General features: G+C 45.5%; 1 protein-coding gene across 2 annotated transcripts; it reads right to left on the bottom strand.

Moving 5' to 3' along the window:
• Nucleotides 1-2,151: 2,151 nt before the first annotated feature.
• On the bottom strand, nt 2,152-23,504 carry PIDD1 (p53-induced death domain protein 1). Of its 2 annotated transcripts, none has more exons than XM_080998151.1 (16): nt 22,762-23,504; nt 20,555-20,928; nt 18,234-18,647; nt 16,833-17,036; nt 14,890-14,947; nt 13,224-13,425; nt 12,034-12,162; nt 10,828-11,007; nt 10,232-10,379; nt 9,412-9,547; nt 8,183-8,333; nt 7,160-7,283; nt 6,355-6,473; nt 5,116-5,223; nt 4,648-4,853; nt 2,152-3,695 (listed from the first exon to the last, which is right to left on the bottom strand). In XM_080998151.1, exons 2-16 carry the CDS (start codon nt 20,817-20,819, stop codon nt 3,458-3,460), a joined length of 2,682 nt encoding a protein of 893 aa, XP_080854277.1. In that variant the 5' UTR covers nt 20,820-20,928; nt 22,762-23,504; the 3' UTR covers nt 2,152-3,457. The 2 variants fall into 2 exon arrangements, with proteins under 2 accessions (XP_080854277.1, XP_080854278.1); XM_080998152.1 differs by having other exon boundaries at nt 23,037-23,504.
• Nucleotides 23,505-24,215: the final 711 nt, after the last annotated feature.

Here is a 24,215-nt window from a genome sequence, read left to right as displayed (position 1 = left end):
TAACATGAATTTTACTATCTAACGAGAGCACTGATCCATAAAATGAAAGCAATAAATGATGTACTGCAGTCACACAATCAATCAATCAGGAGCTGAACTGGGTTCCACACAGTCACAAAAACAAAACAAAAAGAGCCGCAAAAACAAAAACACAAAATAAATAGCAAAAATTGACAGACCTCAGCATAACACTCAAAATGGAAGTGTGGCACTCAAATCAGAAGCATAACATTCAAAACAGAGTACATTCGGCTTCTGAAAAAAAGTTCTCAAACCAGAACACTTATTTCCGGGTTTGCAGTGTTTGGGTTCCAAGTTATTTGAGTACCAAGGCGCTTGAGAACCAAGGTACCACTGTACTGTGTTGGCTGCCTATATGCTATTGGGGCCAGTTAAATGTTGTCTTGCTAACTTACTCATCCCTGAATGCCTTGGGTCTCAAGTATCTGAAGTAGCCACAGCCCAACTTATCTGCTGGGAAGACCGTTTGTACTGTCTGTTTCCGTAGACAACTGGACCAAGGCGGGTCGGGACTGCTGATTCTTTTAGACTTGTCAGCAGCCTTTGACATGGTTGATCACGATCTTTTGGACCACTTGCCTTGCCGATGTGGGGATTCAGGGCACAGTCCGACAATGGCTGCGTTCCTTTATCTCAGGTCAGGAACAGAGGGTGGCGCTAGGGAAGGAGATGTCATTGTGGCACCCCTTGGTGTGTGGAGTGCCACAGGGTGCAATCCTTTCCCCGATGCTTTTTAACATCTTTATGTACCCCCTTGCCCAGATTGTCCAGGGTTTCAGGCTGGGTTGTTATCATATGTTGATGACACCCAACTCTTATCTGTTGATGGACGGTCATCCTGAGTCGGCCCTGGACACACTGATCAGATGTCTGGAAGCTGTGGCTGGATGGCTCCGTGGGAGCCAGTTGAAGTTAAACCCTTTGACAACAGAGGTCCTCTGGCTGGGTCGGGACGGCATGGGGTTGGGAGGCCAACTCCCATCTCTTGCGGGGCTCAACTTGTGCCAGTGCTTCTGTCAAGAGTTTGGGTGTAACCTTTCGACGCCTCCCTCTCCATGGAGGCGCAGGTTGTAGCTACTGCAAAGGCAGCATTTTTCCATCTCCACCATATCAAACAGTTGGTCCCTTACATTTCCTGCCCTGATCTGGCCACAGTGATCCATGCAAAGGTCACCTCCAGGCTTGATTACTGTAACTCACTCTGCATGGGGCTGCCCTTGAAGTTTTCCCAGAAACTCCAGTGGGTGCAGAATGCTGTGGCGAGGCTCCTTATGGGGTCCTCGTGGCGGGACCATATTCACCCAGTGCTTTTCCAGCTGCACTGGCTCCCGATGGAGTACAGGGTCAGGTTTAAGGTGCTGGTTTTGACCTTTAAAGCCCTTTGCGGCCTAGGACCCTCATACCTAAGGGACCGCCTCTCCTGGTATGCCCCGCGGAAGACCTTAAGGTCCATAAATAGCAATACTCTAGAGGTCCTGGGCCCTAAGGAAGTCAAATTAGCCTCAACCAGGGGCCAGGGCCTTTTCAACACTGGCTCCGGCCTGGTGGAACGCTCTGTCTCATGAGACCAGGGCCCTATGGGATCTGATTTCTTTCCGCAGGGCCTGTAAAACAGAGTTGGTCCGCCTGGCCTTTGGCTTGGAATTAGCCTGATCCCCTCCCTCTCTTTCCTTTTCCTTCTATAATGGAACCCCCTATTTGGGGACTTCCCTGGCTTTTTTCTGGCCCACGTAGGACCAGTCTGGCTAGTTGGCCTTGGTGAAGATTTTACGTTTTCTCCCCACAAACAGTTTTTGATCTGGGCTTTCACTGAAATGAGGCGGCATTTTAAGTTGTATTTTAATCCTGTTTTTAAGTTGTATTTTAATCAATTGTTTTTATACCTGATGTTAGCCGCCCTGAGCACGGTCTTGGCCGGGGAGGGCAGGGTATAAATAAAAATTAATAATAGTAGTAATAATAATAATAATAATAATAATAATAATAATAATAATACCAGCCTGACACTGAGCATGGCAGCAGCATGTCCCCGAAGGTCCAGAGGGCATAGGTACTGAGAGGTGAGGGTTGCTGAAACCTATCCTCCTCAAACAGCCATGCATCCCACACTTATGGCCAGTGACAACGTGAAGGTTTGAATTTTGTTTTTATTTCATTGGTGTCCTGCCTTTTTCCTCCAAGCAGCTCAATGCTTTCGCATTTCATCCTCACAACAATCCTGTGAGGTAGGCTAGGTTGAGAGATAGCAGCCGAGACCAGAAGAAACTGGCAGTTAATAACAAGACATAGCAACAGTTCCCCCAACTGGGAGTCTAAGTAGTAGGCCCAGAGTCCTTCCCCAAGTGAACCAGATGTAACGTCTGATAGCAGATAGCAGGCACATGTCACTTTTCCTGGTTCCCACTCCCAAATCCCATGATCCTTCAGTTATTAAAATAAAATCTAAAGCCATGCATGTTGGGGGGAATACAAGAGAATCTTCTCTGAGCAAGGCCCTCCAACCTTTCTGGGGCCAAGGGGTGCATTTGGAAGTCCAAGAAAATGTCATGATGCCAGATTTAACTAACTGGTCCTGCTACCAGAAGCCCACACAAGGACTTCTGTTAGCACAATGAGGCTTTCCTCTCCTTACCCATGCCCCTGCCCAATTGGGTAAGGAGAATCCCCAGAAACAGCAGATAGGGGAGGAGAGAGGAGATTCCATCAGGCAAGAGGAAGCACTTGTGCTGAGAGAACAAGCTTCTTAGAACAACGTGGAATTTATTCTACGGGTTCCACAAAATATCCATTCCACAGAAGAAAAACTGCCAATGCTCAGGAAACCTCCCCCTCAAAACATGAGGCAAAATACCAATTGCCACCCCCAAAAAACAAAATAAAAATGGAGACAAAGTAGGCAACACCCAACCCAAAAAAGCAGGCAACACACACACCAAACTATTGGCCAAGCAAAAAAGTAGGCCAAGCACCCCATTGTGGGGCCCACAAGCATACAGGGTGGGGAAATGCTCAGATAGCTGAGCCCCATGGAAGAATCGGAATGCAATTTAGGAGAGGCAGGAGGCCTTGCCAAGAACCAAGGAGGGTGTCTGAGGACATGGTGACACCCACAGAAACCATCTTGAATTTAACAACAGATCTACCCCTTATAGGAGTAGTGATGGACATGAAATAAATAAGTCACCAAACTGGCAACATTTAGGGCTCAGCATGTCTCTGCGTCATTAATGTTCGGCAGGTCATTCTCATTCTAGCAGCCCTGGGTGAGAACATCTGGGGGCTTGACATGAGACCAAGCATTAGTACTTGGGGCTAGATGCATGTTGTCAACAGTCCTCAGCCTCAGGTCCTTCACGGATCCACTGCCCGTCCTTTGCCTGGTTCCTGCCTGCCCAATGCAAGCCACAGCAAGGCAATGGAGGCCTCTTGCTGGCAGCTACACCATGGCAATGGCAGAGTCTTCGGTGCTGCTCTCCTGGTCTAGACCCACTCTCCTGATGGACTCCCTGTACTTTTGCCTTCCCAGCGCAATGATGGCTGTGATCTCATCTGCTATGTCTTGGCGGCCGCTCTCCTTCATGGCACTGATCAGCTTGTCGACACAGTCGGGGTGTTTTTCATTTTGCTGAGCCCAAGAGAAGAGCATATGCAGAACCTGAGCCCCGAGGTCGTCTCTGGAAAATACAGATGGCGCATCACACAATGGTGAGTCTCATTGAAATATTTTACAATATGCCTTTTCATTTGCTCCAGGCAGCTTACAATAGTTCGAAACACACAAAGTATAAAACAATAAAATCCTAAGACCTGTTTCATTAGCAACCGTTGGAAAAATAAATTTCAGATTAGGCAGCAACCCAACCACTTCTCTAGAAGCCTACCAACTGCCTTCGTAGAGCAGGGGACACGGAAACAGAAAGGTTGGCATGATCAAAGCTGCAGGTTCTTCTGCCTAATTTAGCACCTCCTGAGAAATCACACGTGTTTTAAAAACAAGCTTCAGTCCTTATGGGGCAGAGGAAGGGACATGGAAGCTCACAGACATTTTCTATAATTGTCTAAAGACCAGAAGGATTCTGGTTTTGGATTTTGCACTCATCAAAAGTTCCAGCCCCTCACTTCTTTCAATCCTGGCCTCCACCCATCTATTGCCAGCCGCCCCAATATTTTGCAAATCCCAGCTTTCGCTTTCCCGCATTCTCTGAGGTTTGGAGGGAGGGAGACAAAACAACTTCTGCAAGAAAAAAATGAGAAGCATCTAAGACCTGCTACCAAGTGTTGGAGTGCTCTTGTTCAGGGTGCCAGCCAGTCACACCCTCCCCTCTAGGCTGTTGCTATATGCTAGCAAAGTTCTTCAGATGTTGCTACACAACAACTTCCTTCATCTCTGACCACAGGCTTTACTGGCTGGAGCTAAATACCACCAACACCTGGAGTTTCCCATTCCTGTTATATTATGTGGTAAGGAGCTCAAGGACTCCCGGCCTTCCGGTCAAAATAATTAGTGTTTCATTTTTCTTTCTCAACTGATGCTCAATATTCTGCAACTACTGAGCCTGCTCCATCATTATTTGGCTGTTTTGGCAGTGTTTTTGCCACCTTAGGGCTAGATTCAGCCTCACTCACCTGTAATTGTATCGTATCTGCTCTACCTCCTGGTAAGAAAAACCCAGGTTTAAGCCAATCGTTGGCCAATCAGCTCCAACACGCCCAGCAATGGCAAGTAGGTTGGCCTGGGTCAAGTAGCCAGTTTCAGCATTCCCCAAATTCAGAGGGGGAAGAGAAAAGCCATTTGGGGTTGTAGGCTGCTCCTTCCCCTGGGATTTCAATTTCTGCCAAAACAGAATAAAAAAACCACATATGTCTATTATTCATGGGCCAAGAAAAACCAGCAACACAGCAATCAAACCTGCCACAATTATCTCTCCACTTAGGAACATAGAAAGCTACTATATATTGAGTCAGACCATTGATCCATCTACTTCTGTGCTGTCTCCATTGACTGGCAGTGGCTCTCCAGGGCTTCACACAAGAGACATTTTCAGCCCTATGTGGAGCTGTTGGGGACTGATCCAGGGATCTTAGGCAACTTACGGGTAGCTTGATTGGCAAGGTGGCTAGCCAATGAGAATCAGGGCCTTTCCTCCTCTTGGTAACCTCTTCAGGAATGTCATCTGGAACAGCACCTCGGTAAAAGGAAACCTTAAAAGATCAAAAAGTTACAAAAATGCAATTATAATAATAGGAAACACATCATAGACTACAGATCCACATACAATACAGATTCTCTTAACCGCTGCAGCATAACAAAAATAAGGGAGGAGAAAATCAGCAGCAGGATATTTAAAATTCAAAAATGGTGCACAAATACAGAATCTTCCCTCTATCCGAAGTAACTCTTAATCCCAGCCAGCCACAGAAACGACGCCTGGGAGCTCTCCTCTCTTTTCCCAGTCTCTCACCTTGGGTGATCTTTACTTCCCTGCCTGTCCCTCAGGGTCCTTCCGCCATTTCCCCTTGTTCCTCCTAGCACAGATATTAAGGGCAATAAAGTGCATCCTCCACTGATTACAGAGGATTCATGCTATGTTCTTCGAAGTCAGTAAACCAGAGTTGGCATCTTCCCCACTTGCCCTCCTCTGCCCCACCAAAACCATTGAATTTGTATGCCAGAGAAGATTATGTTCCTATCCAGGCACAAAATGATGAAACTAAATATAATTTATGCCTATGATCTTATTTGGACCAAGTTACACAACACGTACTAAAATTTATGATCTCTCAGCTTGCTTAAGAGAGCTTTCTTGGAAAATATAGCTAGCTAAATTTGCATGGTTTATTTTGGCACCAATATTTGAGGTTTTATAACAGTTTTGATGCTTGGAAAAGTGAAGGTGTTTTGGCAAGCCTAGGCAGGAGACCCTACCTGGACCCCATCAGTCATTGAAGCCTTTTGCATATTGGGCTTGCATGTTTTGAAATTTCTCTCTATAACATTTTGCATTTTAAAAAAAATTGAGATTCTGGGCTAGAGACTGGATTCTGCACCTTTCACAAACGTATGAGTGCAATCCAGAGAAATACGTGGGACTGGAGCAATTAACTCTGATTTGTTTCAGCAGGATTTAAGTACACTCATGTTTTGGATCGTGGCCATGGACTTTGAGAAGATAAGTAACCCTGTTTATGAACTGGCACATGATTAGGAATGAGGACAATGAGGAAAAGGAATACATTTGTTAATGAGAGATGTGTCCATTTATTAAGATGCGTATTATAAATGAATATATCATGGGAAACTTTGCTGGGGCCAAAAAGGAGAAACCGATGTACCTGCCCTTTCACAGATTTGCTTTTCCTGTCCACTTCAGAGGTGATGTAGACTTCCTTCACGTTTTTCAAGTGAGAGAAAAAGTTGAACGAAATCCTTCCGTCAGTGCAGTCTGGGCGGTCTGAGTTAAGTTGGAGGCAATGCAGGCAAAGCATCAGTTTGCATTAAGCCACAGTGCTGTAAGAGGCTAAAAATCAAGGGGCAACGAGACAAATAGGGTCCTGCCCACCTGTCAAAGTTGGGCTGTTGGGGCAAGATGAGGATCTGGGATAATTCAGTCCCCCCCACTGATTCTGCATCATTAATTGGCCAGCGAAAATGAGAAAATCAATGGTTTTGCATGGACATACTCACTGATAGATGACCTGTCTTCACTGACTGGTTTGGGGGATTTCCCAATGGCCCAATGCAGGAAAATATCACCTGCTGAGCAGACACCACAGCCCTTGCTGCAGACCCCTTTTGACAGGCAAAGGGCCAGGAAAACATGGTGTCTTATCTTACATTAGCATCTCAATGCTAGCCAAGGAGGGGGCTTCCCCTATTCAGTGGCCAGCACAAAAATTAAAAGGTACTGCTATTACTCTTTTAGAAGGCTTGGGTTTTTTAAAAAGTGCAAGCTGGTAAGGGTTGTAGGTTTATTAGCACGTCTGACTTAAGCTTGTGGCTGCACAATCACTTCTGAGCCCTGAAAAAGCCTCCTTTCATAAGACCCCTTTGTGTCAACAGATTTGAGGATGGCGGGCAAGGGCCAAGTCCCTTTGTTCTTCAGGGGTATTTACACAAGCGGGCTCTGGTGCACTTTACCTGCATCAATGCTGATGCCTCGTTCAAAGGCTGCAAAGAACTGCTCCCCTTCAACCATCTCTACCATGTCCGATGGCTCAGGGCCTCGGTATCTGTCGTGGAGCCTTTTCAAAACAGGATCAACCTACAAGACATCCAGGAAGAGATTTTTAAAGAAATAGATCTTGGGGGTTCACAGGGCCAATTCATTTCATTACTCTTTGTGCGGTTTCAATGGGAGGATGAAGGTTTCTGAGGGAGAAGCTTTGTAAATTCAGGAGCAGCTGGTGCAGCTGGTGCTGCAGAACCACCCTCCTGACCCCACTTGCCAGGCCAGGACCAAGCTCTGGGCTGCATGGGCACACCAGCAGGGGTACCAGACTGGGCGCACTAGTGCACCCATAAAACCCTGAACTCACTGCCACACCCATCCTTTGCAAACGGCAGTGACACCCAGTGTTGAAAGGGTAGCTTCTGCTGCACTACCCCAGCCATTCTTGCTGCTTTATTTGCTTCTGTTACCCCTATTATGAGGACTCATGCCAAGCTGACCACCTAAGCTGGCCTCGTTCACCCTGCTGCAGCAAACCATAGATTGCACTAGCCAATGTTGCCTGCTCTCGCCATGCTTGCTGCTCTTACTTCAACTAAAGCCCATCATAAAAGAATGCACAAAGCCAATCTCAAGTATTCATAGGAGAAGGCTCTACTCACAACCAGCTGGTTCCCACCCACCCCACTTCAAACCCAGAAAGGTCTCTCTGGATTTCATGTATTATATAGCTCATGCTAGTGAGCACAAGCTTCTGCTCCAGTCCTGCACAGCTTGTGCCCTCCTCTTTTTTTTGCAATCCAGGAAGAGAGCAACAGCAGGCGACTTACTGATCCCCTGGTGACCAGAGGGCTGTGTTTAGTTTGGTGGGTTACGAGTTGCTCTAAACATAGATAAGTTCTTGGCTGCATTTCATGCTTGCAGATCACAAGCGGATGGGCACTACTGCATGCGCATGTACACACACAAAACCAGGACAGTGAACAATTTACCTTGTGCTTTAGGACACACTGCAGCAAGACTTGCTCAGGATCTTTCTTCCTCTGCAGAGCTATGAAGTTCACCTGGTACATGCGCAACCTTTTATAGACATATTTGGCAAAGCCACCGATATAGGTCTTGGTGGTGCACCACAACCAGTACCTGGGGGAAAGAGTGGGGATTTGCAAAATCATTTTGATTTGTTTGCTTTTTTCGCTTGTGAGCACATATATTGCAAATGGGGGTGGCATGAGTGCAAAGTTCTGTTTCTCTATGCGAGAAGAAACATATGGAGGTGTGCAAGTGCACTTCTATGTCAAAGGAAAACTGAACAGATGATACAGAAAACAGACCCGCCCCAGTAGGGGCAATCTGATTCACCTATTTAAATACCTGCCAAAAGCAAGGAAATGATATGTGATTGAGGAAAAGGAAGAAGCTGTGAATCTCATTATTGAATACACATACAAAACAAAACATGATCATTCCACAAGGTACAACTCAGAGACAATACTTAGCGTGATGAGTTGAATGTGCCTGTGCTGATCGGCGTTCATGATGAAATGCATATGCAATTTCTTCACCCTGAGCACAACTCTGAACTCAATCCCAGTATCTACTATTCCGCAGCAAAGCATCTAAAAGCAGATGGATCAAGTGCCATGGTGCATTTGAGTTTGCTGTGAAGCATGAGGCATCAGCACAACTGCTTCCCTGCAGATACAAAGCCAGCCTTCATGTGATCAACTCACATTCTCCATGTCTGAGTGAATCAGCAACATGAACAAGCCATTATGATACTATAAATTTTGTCCAGCACACCTGGTACCTATAAGATTGCATTCCTCTGTGTCTGTATTCTTTGTTAAATGTTCTAGAAAGACACAAATAGCCTGAGTTGGACTACGTTCAAGTATACACTGCAGGAAATCAGTAAGAACCAGAATCAGATCTGCAGCCTGGCTCATATAAGCCCAATATGATCCTTCTTGCCTGGTGAAGAAGCAGGAACCGAGGACCATTTAACAAAGAATACTAAACAGTTATCTTACTGTTGACTACCCACTCCCACCCCTTGTTCAGAGGAAAGAGGAAACAACTGGATGAATATGGTCTCTTCTTTGTGGAGCTCCCAGTTCTTATGTTATATATAATGTGTATGGAGGGCAGGAAGGGATGGAACCTTCTCTTCTTGCTGGCCCAGGAAGATGTATGAAGTGTGCCTCCTGGGTCAACTCACCAGGAGAAGTGTGTGACTTCAAACAAAGCATAGAGGTGGGTGAACTCCAGCACCACCTGACTGGTGATGTCATTCCAGTTCTGAGCATTCCAGTCACTGTGCAGCAGATGCACCCTGGAGCGATCCAGGGTCAGACCTGTGGACCAAAAGAAATATGCTGTTATCTACAGACCTCAAGGACAAACTATATTCAGTGCATAATCAGGATGGATGAGGTTTTGTTCCAATAATAATAATAATAATAATAATAATAATAATAATAATAATTTATTATTTATACCTTGCCCATCTGGCTGAGTTTCCCCAGCCACTGTAGGCGGCTTCCAATCGAGTGTTAAAAACAATACAGCATTAAATATTAAAAACTTCCCTAAACAGGGCTGCCTTCAGATGTTTTTTAAAGATAAGATAGCTACTTATTTCCTTCACATCTGAAGGGAGGGCGTTCCACAAGGCGGGTGCCACTACCGAGAAGGCCCTCTGTCTGGTTCCTGGTAGCCTCACTTCTCGCAATGAGGGAACCGCCAGAAGGCCTTCGGCACTGGATTATCAATGGAACATGTGAAATTGTGAAATGACTGGGGCGGCGTGACCCAGAATAAACAAGAGCACCTTGCAGTTCAGTGTGTTATAGTGCACTATACTTGCACAACCCAATTTCCTCAACAGAAGATTAACTGTCCAGCTTGAAAGCGCATTTAATTGTACCAACGTTCTGCAAATTTAACTAGCCTGTGAAATTCAGGTATGGTAATTCTAAGGAAGCATTAACAGTTCTGTCAAAACCCTTCTGCTGAGGGAATTTCTAGATCAAACCTACCTGTGACTCCTGGGGGCAGAGGGAGCTGAATTTTTACAGGCTGAAGGAAGTCGATGCTGGAATTCTGGGAGAGGCAGAGGAGGGGGCTAGCAACCGTCTCAGGATCATTTGTGATCTCCTGTAGGTCCTCTGAAGACACGGGCAGCACCTGAACATTAAAAAAAGGGGGGGGGGAATTGGCTCCATCAGGTAGTGTGGGGGTTTCCTACACAAGCAATGGACTTTGTAGACTCCCCTTCCCACAGCAGCTATCAATGTCTTGAAAAAATGGTCCTGAAAGTGAAGGGTCCCATCAAAGAGGGATCTAACACTGTGGAAAAGGCTGCACTCAGAAGCAATATTGGGAAAGATTCCAGCCACAGGTGTCAATAGTTTTATTCCTAAAAGTAATTATTTGAGCAGTGACTGTATAAGTCAAATAGGAGCTTCCAAAATTCTTTCAGGGCATGTCTTTTTGATTTTATAACACCAGGGCAACATTAAGGCACTCATGACCTAAACTGTGCAACTTGACTGGAATAGGACTTAAAAAAAATTAAATCTCCAATCTTTGAATACATTTCTGGACTCTTTAGGCTTCCTGGGCAGAGGCTTACCTGGAGCTTCACTGTCCTCGTCTCCTCAGTCACGCCAGGGGGAAAGGTCACTTTGATGTTGGGATCGACAGTTGAAAAAAGCAAGGCTCCCTCTTGAGGGACTCTGCATTCATTCTCCACAAGTCGAGAGACAACCAAGAACCAGGAGAAGTGAGGGACGCTGCAGCAGGCCACATGCTTCTGTCAGAGGGTGTGGAAGGAATGACAGGCACCATTGTAACATGCAACAATACTTTAAACACAGGGAATCAGGCACTGAAAATGAGCGCAGGTCTTATACTCCTTACAAATATCCACGAACTGGCCTGGCTCAAATGTAACAGGGCCACTTCCAACAACAGGCCATAGCCTGTTGGGTTGTACATAATGAGCAACAAGCTTGAGTGTGCCCCTTCATCCTCATCTCACACACCCAGCTTCAGAAGAGACTTCCTGCTTTCTTAAACCAGAGTTCCCTGCGGCATTCAAACCGGGAAACTCTGGTTTTAAGAAAACTAGGACATCTCCTCTGCAATCTGGGCGTGCTGGTTCAGATGATGAAACAGCTAGCTGACTCACAGAAATAACTAGCTCAAGCATGTTGATCATTCATAATCATCACATCTGAATTTGTCCAATTTGTGTTTGACAGACCTACTAACTTACAGAACTTTCCCTTAAAAGCTCTCTCTCTTTGGCAGTACACAGAACAGAGAGGCCAACAAATGAGAGTGCAATTCCTAACGGTACTACACATATAACCAACCTTTCTGCCAAAGAGCTCAAAGTGGCACACATGATTGTTGCCCTATCAATTGATCCTCACAACAATCTTGTCACGTAGGTTGGGTTTAGAAGACAGTGACTGGCCCCTACTGAGCTTCACCAATGAGTGGAGATTTGAACCTGAGTCTCCCCTGCCTAACCACAACACTATGCTGGCTCTCTGTGAAAGGCCACCCATCTCAGTTGCAAATAAAACCAAGTATAAGACTTACTTAGCATGCCTAGGTGCAGCATGAGTTAACGGAGTGGGTGATGTGTATTACAATCTCTAGGGGAAAACACATGGCAAAACTGAAGAGAAAGCAGCTGCAGATTACAGCTCAGCCCTCCCTCCAAGCTTCCAGCAGGAATTCAATATGGCACCCAACTGATGCAAGGAAGAACTCGCTGAGAAGTGAGGTAACTGGCATGTTTTACAACCCGTTGCACTTCGTGGCCTACCTTTGGCTTTTCTTTCCATTCCACTCTGGTTTTCAAGTCACTCCAATTTTGCCCACTGAAGGTTCGAATTACAATCTCACGGTCATGCAGGTACTGCGTGGAGGCATATGGCAGCCAGATCAGCACCTCCTTGAAGAACACAAGATGGAACAAGACAGTTTCCATGAGTTAACCACCGAGAAGGAAACATCTCCATAACTCCAGGGAGCAAGAGAAGGACCTCAGGAGCCGACAGCCATTGGGGAGGACGTGGAGAGCAAGTGAAGGTTGTTAGTGTGTCTCATTTCTGCTGTACCTCGTAAAGAGGAAGCGGAGAGGGCAACAGCATGGAAGGTTGCATATTACAGCATCAAGATTGGGGAAAACGCAGCAGTTCCCACATAGCTCACAGACATGCTAGTAGTAAGAGATCAGTTTTATTGCATGGTGAACCGAAAAAGAACTTCTATACACTTCCAGCCAACCTTCAGACCTGCACTGGTTCTTTAACTGGGGATGCTGCACGCAACAGTGATTGCAAAGCACAGAAGGTGCAATGCATATAACATGCAAGAACACAATTGCTGAGTTTCAGGGGCCAGGGCTAAACAGCCAGAGAGATGGGAACTTTGATGACATTTATTTAGTGCAATTCATTTTTAGCACCTATAGTGTGTCACCCTCAGCCTTCAGTCTAAGTAAATGAATAACATGTAATGGCTAATTTATTTGAATTCCTGGTTGTTTCATAATATTTGCATGCAAATCTGTGTAGGTTTTATAATGTGCTTAATTGTTTTACTATTCTTAAAACATATGGCAAAGGGGAGGGATTATATTATTAAATACCTTTTCAGCTGTTGTTGTTTTTTTAAAAAAAGGAAAGGTCCTACCCAAACTAGAACTCTGTTTATCTTATTCCCACATTCTACATATCTCACAAGCAGAATGGTTGTCCTGGGGCATTTTTCCTGATGGAACTCGCATTTGATTAAGCTGAACCTCATTGGCAGCAGCCTAAATGCCACAAAGGGTGATTTGCAAGCAACCTAGCCATTATCACATTTAATACACCGGGTTCTCAGTGGCCACTTTTTGGCAGGCCAGTCTTCTTCTTCTTTTCCCCCATGCCAGTGCCCAAGTTGAAAGATTTGGGGGAATTAGCGCAGTTCTAGCCTAAACTCCTTTATGACTTCATGAGCTCTTCTTACCTTCTGGAAATGAATCCCATGAGGCTGCAGCTCCAGGACTTCACTCAGCAGGATGTCATGGTCCTTCAGCTTTACCCACTGGGGGTCAGGGGAGTGCTTTTGGAAGTGGATAGTTACCGAAGTGGTGGTGGCACCCAAGGGGAAGCAAAACTGGACACCACAAGCTAGGAAAACTCTGCAGCCTTCAGGGGTCACAGTAAAGCTTAGAAGAAACAAAGAGAAGCACGGATGTTTCTACAACGTTACAGTCCTCTTTACTCCAAAGTTCTGAGTTATAAATATCTATAGACTGTCAGAATTCTAGATACAGTTCTAAGGCTTGGCTACACTGTGTTTCGCTTAGCTGCATCCAGACTCCAGATTACTCCAATCCCATGGCCTTCCCTGCTCTCCCTGGGACCCTGATTGTGGTAACTGAGTTTTGGATAATTGCTCCAAATGATCAGATAGTCTCATCACCTTCAACAGCATCTGGGTTCCATTTCTAGAATATTTGGAGGATGACTGAATGACTATCAGATATGGCTGTTCCTAGCCATGTCTGAGTGCAGAGTTTGGAAATTGCAACTACCTGGCTGTTATGGGGGGGGGGGGATCACTTTACTCTGGTACTCAAATCCCTTACACTTGTGACTTGTGACATTCCAGACCTAATACAAGCCCTAAACAATTTGGGATCCAAGTACCCAGGAGAGCACTTCCTCCAGTACTGCCTCAGCCTTACCCATCTATGAAGATTTGCTCGGGATCAGCTGTTTGTTATTCCAACTTTAGCTTCTGCTGGGTGGGCAATGATAGAAGACAGGGCATTCTTGGTGGTGCCCCCTTGCAGCTAATTATGACACCCCCTCCCAAATGGAATTTGATTGTCTCCCCACATTGGCCTCAGTTGGGCACAAGGTGAAAATGTTTTCCCAACACTGCTACTTGATGTAATTTTTTCTTGATATGGCATATTGTTAGCCACTCTGTTTTTGCAAAGTTGATGGGTGGGATATAAAAGTGACAAAGTAAAATAAGAAACTAAAACTAAGCATATCCTTGCTATTCTCAGATATTTTCCTTGCTTTTTTCCTCTTTCAGGGCTGGTATGCAGAGGTCCCACTTGCAGGCTCCAGGAATGAGGGGGCCCTTGGCCCTTGGATGTATGAGCCCCCTCTAGGCTTATCTGGTGATGATTGCTACTATTGGACTAGTAGCAATCTTAACATCCCAAAGATTAAAACAGTGATGGCACTCCGACTGCAGAATGACCAACAACAGTAAAGACAGTGGCCGCTGTTCCACACTCAAGAGTCCCATAAGAAACAGGGACCCAAGACCCATGTCCCTCAGTGCTGCTTTGAGATGTTACTTGGTGGTGCCTGCCCTGCTCCCTTCAATGAGTTTGCCACTGATAGTTAACTTGCAACCAGTTTCTTTTTAGAAATCCAGCTTGGCTCATTTGTAAAAAAACGGGGATGATTAACCCACAGAAACTATCCCTGCATCAACAACTGAACAAGGCATCACAGTACAATTAATTATTATTAGTATTAGATGTATATCCCTCCCTCCCAGGAGCCATGGGAAGCAAGGAGAATATTATGCCAAAAGTGAATTAGGAAGATACTCTGACATGACGATAGTACAGAAAGACACCGGCCAAAAAAAGTATGTGAAATACCTATCCTCACCAGCTTCAAGGAATAGTCTTTGTAATTTTTCTGGCCTTGAGTTTGAGTCTGCAACAAGTCAGAAAACAAAGTTTACATGAATATAAACAGAACGTGTTAAGTGCTTCTGTAGGAATGAGTATAGTAGTCTTCAACTTTTTCAAACCAAAAACATGCACTTGGGCCTCAATTCTTTCTTTATCATATATCTGTATGGTGGGAGGGCTACTGTTGTGACTCCCCTTTGATTAGCTCTCAAACCAGCGGTGGGTCCTGCTCCACCCGTTGAAGACAAATGGCTTACTCAAATGTTTTATTATGTTTTTATATGTGATAGAAGCTGCCCAGAGTGGCTGGGGAAATCCAGCCAGATGGGCGGGGTATAAATAATAAAATTGTTGGTGGTGGTGCCTTGTTCCCACAGGGCCAGCCCCAGATATTTCACCACTTGAATATTAAACCATGATTTCTATGACATGAACTCCCACCAGAATTTCAAAATAAAACCTATGACAGGGTCACTAACATTTATGGATTGGTGGGCACATTTCAAATGTTGAGAGAGTCACAAAATAGCTGTTGGCAGAGCAGGGCAAAACAAAATGGCTGCAATGCACTACACAAAATTAGAGAGGCAGCCATCCCTGACAACTTTATGCTAACCATGGGAAGACAGCTATGTTCTGCTGGTCATGATTACAGACGTTGTCATGCTATATAGGTTTTACTTACACACACAGAGGGATGTGGCTGCTGTCTATAGCAATAGGAAGCACCCCTCAGAACCAGGAACATATACAAAGTGCCACACCAGATTCACTCGCATGCCACAGATGTTGCTTGGAAGGCACCTGCCCATTTTACCTCACAACTTTTTTTTCTAAGAGGGCTACAGACTGACTTTCCTTTTTCAACATGAAAACTCAGAGACTGGGACATCTGCCCTGAAGTACCCATGAAAGTCTTTGTGGGCACCAGATTGGTGACCCCCGTCCTATGAGAAAGTAACATTCACAAGCAACGCCTGTCTAAGGGTAATGGCGATTTTCATTTATCAGCGACTGTAAGTAAAGTCACCAGTGAATCAACCCATTTGCTTCAAAGTCACCCACCACAAACCTGGCTTTAGAGTGCCTGAGAGAAACACCCAGGAAAATTTAAGGCAATTTGCATTCAAATTGGTCTCTCTTTTGGCTTTAAGGTCTGCCCACCCTTCTTAGCAGCCTTCTCTTATTTTCAGCAGTGCCTCATTTTGAGCTGAATCTGAGTCCACTTCGGATGATGTGCCCTCTTGTAGTCGCAGTAATGTGAGGGGAGGTGCAGGGCCAAGCTTGCTGCCCCCCTCAACCCTCGCTCCCCATGCATTGGCTGGGAAGGTCTGAAGAAGGAAGCATGCTGTAGGCAAATGCGCTCCCCACATGATTTACTCCCTGTTCACATGTAGCTCTGGGCAGTGCTGTTTTTCTAGAAAAAGAGGTGCTGGAACTCACCATGAGTGCCTCCCTTGTTCTCTTAGGATGGCAATGGCTCCCAGCTGAGAGGTGCCAGAACTGAGCTCCAGTGAGTTCCAGCTGAAAAAAAAGCCCTGGATCTGGGTCACATGAGAAGCCTATACTCATAGGGCAGGCTCCCTGGATGGTGGGGAAAGGGCCAGGAGAGGACACAGCAGCAGCAGCGGAGCTTAAGGGCAAAGCCCAACTTTTTCTATCCAGGCAATTTTGATGGGATGGAGAAGAATGACTGAAGGGGGCTCAGCTGCCTGTGAAAACCAACCAGGTGGTCTTTCAATCAGTCCTTCATATTGTAAGGGCTGCAATTTCAGATGTGTCTACACACATCTCACAAAAAACACAGAGCTGCCTTCTGCACCAGCCACACAGATCACAAGGCAGCTTCTGACTGTCGCCAGTTAGAGCAGCTGTTAAACAAATCAGACAGAAGAAAAGCAATTAACCTGGTTGCAGTGGCACCTCTGGCTCTCCTAGAGGATTACCACGGAGGTGCACAAAGGGGAGGCTCTGGATCTCTGGGGGGATGCTGCGCAGCCTATTGTTTTGCAGATCAAGCCTGGACAAGTTGTGAAGGCCGGCCAGGGATGCAGGAACTGTCACCAGAAGATTGCTGTGAAGATGTAGCTGCCGCAGAGACTGCAAATTGCCTGCAAGTCAGAGCAGGAGTGGGAAAGAGAGAGAATCAGCCTACACTTTGTAAATCCTTATATGCAAGCAACTCTCCCCCATTCACAATTTGCAAATCCCCTATAACAAAAAAGAAAACAACTCGGGGTCTTGCTTACTTCCATCACAATAAAAACCAGTCCTCAAGCATACATACATGCACAGAGAGATAGATATAAAATTTATACAGCATACTCATACCATAAACGTTTACCATAGAAAGGTTCTCGTACTAGCCAAAAGGGACGTGCCTGGTATTCGAGGAACACAATGTAATAAATAATCTAATTAACAAAGGTCAGGGGGAGTCAGGCTTAATCCTAGTATTCCCTTGGCATTGTAGCTCACCTCAATAGTGAAGAGGTGTGTGTATGGAGGTGCATGTAAAATCCCTTTGATTTTTGCAAGGCTAGAACGTAGCCTTTTGTACAAAGAGTCAAATCACTTGCTCTACCCACATTGCCTCTAGCCTTGCTCACCACTGTCATGCGGCCCCCGGAATGTGGACCATTGGGGAATATGGCCCTTAAGCTAAAAAAGGGTTCTTTCCCTTTGTGCTATAATACACTTACATCCTGATTATGTGGGTACCACCATCAGTAGTAGTGGATCCCTCTGCAGCTATACAACACCCTCCAGCTGCAGGCTTGCCAAATCTGAAACAGTGGCCAGAAAAGTTTTCCTGTTTAGTCAGGACTCTGGTTATCAGTAACGTGACAGTGCTGCTGCAAAGACTGTGCCTTGCTTCAGGCTGAATACAACAACAACAACAACAACAACAACAATTGTATTATTTATACCTTGCCCATCTGACTGGGTTTCCCATTGCAAATCTTAACAACTTTAAATATTTTAGATTGTATAACTACTGGGTTTCCTAAAAAGTTGTATCGTAAACCACTCTGAGAACAGCTACTGAGAAGAGGTCTATATATGTTTCCTTAAATATTTGCATTTTTTGGATTCCCGTTCATCAAAAATGACCTAATTTAAGCTCATTCTGTGAAAGTAAGCCCCGCTGAGTTAAATGAGCCTTACTTCCTAACAATTGCACAGGAAAACTGCAGCTATGCCATGTGACCCTGAACGTGTCGTAGCCTTAATCTCGTAATTTGTTTAGTCTCAAATTGCATCTTAAAATAGTTACTCCCTTTCTCTTGCAACTGGGAACAACTTACCAAGAGAGCTAGGTATTCCTGTTAATAGGTTCCCTGAGAGATCCAGCTCTGTGCAACTCTGCAGGTTTCCAATCTCTTCGGGAAGCGATTCCAGTGCGTTTTCAGAGAGGTCCAGTGTTTCTAGTGCTGCCAGCTCCCCTATGCTCTGCGGCAGACCTTGGAGCTGGTTCTTCATGGCGGAGAAGAAAGTGAGGTTGCTGAGCTGGCCAAAGTCCTCGGGCAGCCCCTGCAGGCTGTTGTGACTCACCAGGAGGCTCCTGAGGCTGCCCAGCTTGGTGATGCAGGGAGGCAGAGCACTGAAGCTGTTGAAGCCCAGATCCAGGTGAGCAAGGTGGCTTAGCTCCCCCAGCTCTTGCGGCAATGATGCCACCAACCCTCTCTGGGGAGTGCCAATTTCATCTCTGGTGTGTCCACCTGCAGGCCAGGAAAATGCAGGAAGAGAAAGTCTCGTTGCAAGGATCTCCGTTAACTAGCCTCATATAAGCACATGGATATCCAATGGAACAATATGGAAGACTGAACAGAGATAATTGGAAAATACAAGAAGCTTGAAGGATTTGGGGCATGAAGGGACTACAGGTACCCGATAACCGTCAGTGGAAGTGGGTCTGGATTTTTTGCTTTCAGGGCTACAGCAGGAGTGATGAACATGCTACACTCACAAAGAAGTGTCTTTTTTGGCCCCTTAGCTTTCAGTCCAATATAATAACAATGATAATAAAGCAACAAGATTGGTAGCTTGCAGCTGCGCATGAGACACACACAGCTACTGTTGCTTATATTCAGTATAAACTGGTTATTATAAATACCTGTACTAATGAAACCTAGGTTTTGAATAGGTTGGCCAGCTGAAACTGTATTAATTTAGCTGCATTAATGAAAGCTACAGTTGCTGTTTTTGCTGTAGATACTTGAAACAAAAAAAAGATCAAAACAGTTCAAGAGTTAGGCACACATGCTTATTCCTAAAGGGAGTGCCACACCAATTTCAAAAGGCAAAGAGTAGCCAAGATAGTTTGCCACAAGTGTGTGTGGAGGGGTGTATTTTGTGATGCCTTACAGGTTATCTGATGGAGTGGACTCCAGTCCACAAAAGCTTGTGTTGTCATAAACGTGTTAGCCAATATAACGTGCCTTGTAGATTTCAACATGGCTATCAATTTGCAGCCTGATCTTTTTCCTATTGTTCTGAAAAAACCATGCAAGCCTATGTATGCATAACCTGAAGTAAGCCCCACAGATTCCAATGGAACTTACTTTGGAGTAAATATGGTTAGGACTTCAGGCCAAATCTAGTGCACATGTTACAGATGGCTAGGGGGTGGGGACCCTTAGACTTAGGTAGAGGAAGGCAAAGGCAAACAGCACAACATCGAACCCCCTGCCTTCTGTGCTTTTGACGGGTATTTTAAAAATCCCACAACATGGAAGAATTCTGTCGCCTGCCCATTTCATTCCCAACACGAGCAAGAGGACAGAGCTTTCCGTTTATGGGAAGGTGGCATGAGAATAAAAAGTGGGTGATGAAGAGAGAATCACAGGAAGAAGAAAAGGACCCCCTCAGCTTAAATGAGACATATAAAAATCAGAGTAAATATCTATCCAAAAGCTTTTTCATGTTGCTACATAGACACAGAGTAAATCATCTCTACTGTAATATAATCATAGTAAAAAGGGAAGCTACTGTCCCAATTTGGCACTTTCTGCATGTTGACAGATATGGAACTGTCATCATCATTTTTCACTTCTGCAAGCCCCATTCTACAACTAAAGATCAGAAAGCAGTCTCGTTTCATTCACTGTTGAAACAAGGTCTGTTCCAAGCCAAATGTCAGAAGGAATACAGTAGGAAAACCTGACTTTTGTTCAGCCAAAGATAATGAAAGTCCCATGTCCATTCCAACAAGAGAAAGCCCTATTGAAAACAGTGGGTTTACATATGAGTAAACACAACAGGCCCATTCCCAAAAGAGGGTGCAGACCCACCCATTGCAGGTTTCCTAAGAAGTAAATCTCACCATGCTCAATTCCTGGGTAAGCGTGCATAGGTTTGAAGTTTTGGACTGTACCATGCACTTTCCTGGCAGTGAGTAAGCCCCACTGAACACAGTGGGACTTACTTCTGAGGTGGGGAAATGCATAGGATTGCAGCAGATTCAGACCATTGTGCACCTTTGTGAGAACAGTGACCTAAGGTCATTTTGATGGGCTTGGTCGGGGAAGGAAACCTAAAAGCTAATCTAAACCGAGGGGAGAAATATAAATTAAAAAGTGAAACAGTCGGTCAAAAGACAGAAAGAGAAAAGAAGCATGCAGTTTACCTTTGAGTACAAGGGATTTTAAGCCCTTCAGGACCGGAATGGTGCTTAGTGTGGAAGTGATAAGTTCCTCATTGCAGCTCAGCCTCAAGAATTCCACCTGCTCCACTTCTTCCCTTCTCTTCTCATACAGCTTGAGGAATAGGCGACAGCCCTCTGGGTAGACGTCTAAGTTGAGCCTGTTGCCAGCCAAGCAGGAACTAGCAGGTGCCTCAGCCTCCAAAGCACCCTCCCCCAGAGGGTCCCCAAGCTCCTGTGGCCCAGCCATCTTCTGGTGTCACATTGCCAGGGGCTGCGCATGTTTTGACTTGCCAGCCAAACGAGCACCGGTGCCACCGCAAGGGATTGAAATGGAAGATGGAGGAGAGAGGCAGCCCCTGTGAAGAAATGGAGGGAGAGGAGCAAAACGCTGAAGAACCAGTGCACACGCAAAATCCATCCAGATGAAGGAAATAGCAGAAGCTGTACTTGAGGCACTGAGCATAAATGAGGGCAGAACAACACCTTCCCCAGCTGGGCTGTTTAAGTGGCATATTAAGGCATATAATGGGCCCCAAAGCTGATAAAACTAGGAAGGAAGAATGGACGTTTGAAAGACAACGTGGGGAAACTGATTGCGTTTGAAGTTTCTACATCTTTCATGTACTATTAGAGTTCTTTGCCTCCTCTTTAGAACCACATAAATGCATCTTAATAAAAGAATATTAGATATTTGCAAGCAATATAGCAAGAAAAGTTTAATAGAAAAATTAAAGATCTTTGAGTACCAAATCCCCATCCCTAACACACAGGCAATGCCAGGTATTTCCATGGCATTTTACACATGGGGAACCGATAAAGATAACCAGCTGTGCAAATGTGATTTTTTAAAAACAGGTGCAGCTTCATTCACAACAGCATGACATGCCACCCATCTACAGGAAGCTAGAGCACTTTCATCCTTGACATCTGGGCACAGTTTCCCTAGGAACTGTGGATGAGGAGTCAACTAAAAAATGCCAGGATGAATACAATTGACAGAGTACAATCCTATGCACATTTACTCAGAAGCAAGTCCCACAGAGTTCCATGGGACTTGCTCCCAAGTCAGCACAGCACCACAGCTCTAATGCTTTTTTTCATGTGACCCCTTATTTTCTTCTTCAAGTGTAACTTATCCTTATTATTATTTCATTAGGCACTGTTACAACCTTCAAAAAGCAAAAAGCCAATCTTTGGCAAAAGAGCCATTTTTTAAAAAAACCTGTCCCCTCTCAGAGCGACTGCACCCCCCCCCATACACACACACTCTTACTTCCAATTATTTCCCCAGAGAGATTTCCCTGATTTAGCAGTGTGGAAGTGATAAATTAACAGATAGCTGCACTGCAATGACAGAAGTGGAACCTGTTGAAACTTTCCCTTACAATATGCACGGCATCTTTCAAGGACAGATGCTGGCACCTCTAGAAATCAATTTCTTGTAGCTGTGTTAATGCAACTATTCCAATCTATTCTGTTTCCCAACATGCTTTAAAGTAGTGGTAGCCAAAGTGGTGCCCACCAGATATTGCAGACTACAATTCCCATCAGCCCCAGTTAGCAGAGAGAGTCAATGATGGGGATAATGGGAGTTGCAGTCCAAACCATCCAGGGAGCACTATGTAGGCTCTCGCTGCTTTAAACGCTGTTCTCCAGAACTAAAGGAGACATGGAAAACCTGTGGCCCTCCAGTTGTTGCTGGACTCCAACTTCCATCAGCTAGCGGTCAGGGATTATGGGAGTTGTAGTGCAGCAACAACAGGAGAGCCACATGTCCCCCATCTCTAAAGCACATGACAGGGACAGAGATAATGTTTATTTCATTACAGAATTAAATAGGATGGAGAAAGTCGTGGAAATAATTCATCAACAATTGCGTTAATCTGCAGCAATGCCGTTATTACCCAAGAGGGTGCAAAATTAAGCGTGGCGAGTGTCAGGCCAAAGGACACTCCCTCCTAAAACGGGAGGGAGGAAGTTCAGGTCAAGTCTTTCTCCCTAATTCTGGGGTGGACGGTTAGCTGTGATTTTTCAGTGAAGAGAAATAAGGCTCTAAGGTGGTTTTAGTCATTAGTACACATTTCCTAAGAAACAGCTTAGCACTGAAAATACAGACTCCAGAGAAAAGTCGTGCCAAAGAAAGGAATGTACGGTTGCAGCCTTGTGCTGCGACGCTACATATAACTCACCAGGAAGTGAGCCCCATTGAACGCAGCGGCGCTTGCTTCTGAGTATCCGCACTTAGGATCAGCTTCTTAGGGCCCGGAGCAGGAAGAGAAAAGCTTTGCATGAAGTTTTCAGATAACCAGCAGAGAAATTGCCCGGATTAAGCAGTGACGTAGGTCTCTAGCCCAGCAGAAGCAAAAGAGCTTCCAAACAAAAGTTTCAATCGAAACGCGCCACCCGACCCGGCCTGTTTCCTCCCGCCCTTTCCTCCGCTTTCCAGACAAGAAAATGTTCTGACATGGGCCGGACAAGCATATTTTGCTTTTTGCCGGTGCTTCTGGCTACTCCGATCCTTGCCGTGCTTACTGGAAAGTTTGTAAAGGCTGCTGATTTCAGTGGCAACTGCTAATCCAAGTAAGCACGCTCCGGATCGCAGCCTTCGGGTCTGCTGGTCGACCTCCTAACGGCTTGCGGCGCAGTTCCAGTCCCCCGCTGTTTGCACATTGCCGGCGAAGCAACAGCCCAATTCTCCCAGGCCCTCCTTCCCCTAAAGGAGGCCGATCCCTCCCGCCCTCTTGCACAAGTTCCCGCTTCCCCGGGCTTCCCCGCCTCGGCCAGCGCAGGCGGCGAGCAAAGCGACGGCTTGGGCTTGCTGGGGACGTCCCGGCGAAACTGCGTCCATTGTGATCTGTTCCTTCCTAACAAATGCGCGCTGCCGCGATCCTTAAGGGCTAGTTTTGCAATTGCGATTTGTAGGTCATTGCGGATTCTTGTAACTCGTTAGGCCGGTTCTCCCCCCCCCCCCGCGCCCCCCTGAAACAAGCGGGACCTGCGACAAAATGTTGCCGCGTATTCTACCCCTTTAAAGACGAGTATTCCTATTTAGGGTTTAGCTAGCTAGACAGCCAACCGTGTAATACTCCAGTATGTACTATGATGTAAGAGGCTCAAGCAGACCATTTCATGTCTCCCCTAGTTTTCCACACACCCCCCCAACATTTTATGGAGGCCATGGAGCATGCTCAGTCCTCATCAATATTTATTTGTTCTTACTCTACTTCTGCCTACTTCAGGATTGTATACATAATACGGAAATACCCAAGTAGTATTTCCTCCCCTTACATATAATACTGTTACATGCCACCCCAATCTCTGAGCGGTATGATATTCCAGGGAATCCAAGTGCTTTACTCAGAGTTTGTGTTTCCTTTTGGAATGAGGCACAGTGGAGTCTGTGATGTCTTTATGATATATGGTTTATTTACACATATATACAACCTGGGCCTATGATGGCGGGATTCAACACATTTAACTCCAATCGGGTCTTGTTTCTCCCATTGCTGCAGCCCTGGATCCAAAAAGAAATAAAAACATGACTCACTGTCCCTCTGCTCAACTTGCTGCATTTAACACACTGCTTAGTGGAAGGAAGGGCTCACACCCATCTGCTATCTAGCACAAGGTATCTGCTTTGTTA

Source organism: Podarcis pityusensis (genome assembly GCF_964106645.2).
Source record: "Podarcis pityusensis genome assembly, chromosome: 1".
Taxonomy (NCBI): domain Eukaryota; kingdom Metazoa; phylum Chordata; class Lepidosauria; order Squamata; family Lacertidae; genus Podarcis; species Podarcis pityusensis.
The sequence above is the reverse complement of the archived record's forward strand: the minus strand, read 5'-3'. Positions and strand labels throughout refer to the sequence as shown.

Coding starts and splice junctions, on each gene's coding strand:
- PIDD1 (XM_080998151.1), bottom strand. CDS start 20,819: ATGGCTGGGCCACAGGAGCTTGGGGACCCTCTGGGGGAGGGTGCTTTG. Junction 13,426..14,889: donor CTTGAAGCTGGTGAGGATAG/GTATTTCACATA, acceptor GTTTCTTCTAAG/CTTTACTGTGACCCCTGAAG. Junction 6,474..7,159: donor AGGCATCAGCATTGATGCAG/GTAAAGTGCACC, acceptor AACTTAACTCAG/ACCGCCCAGACTGCACTGAC.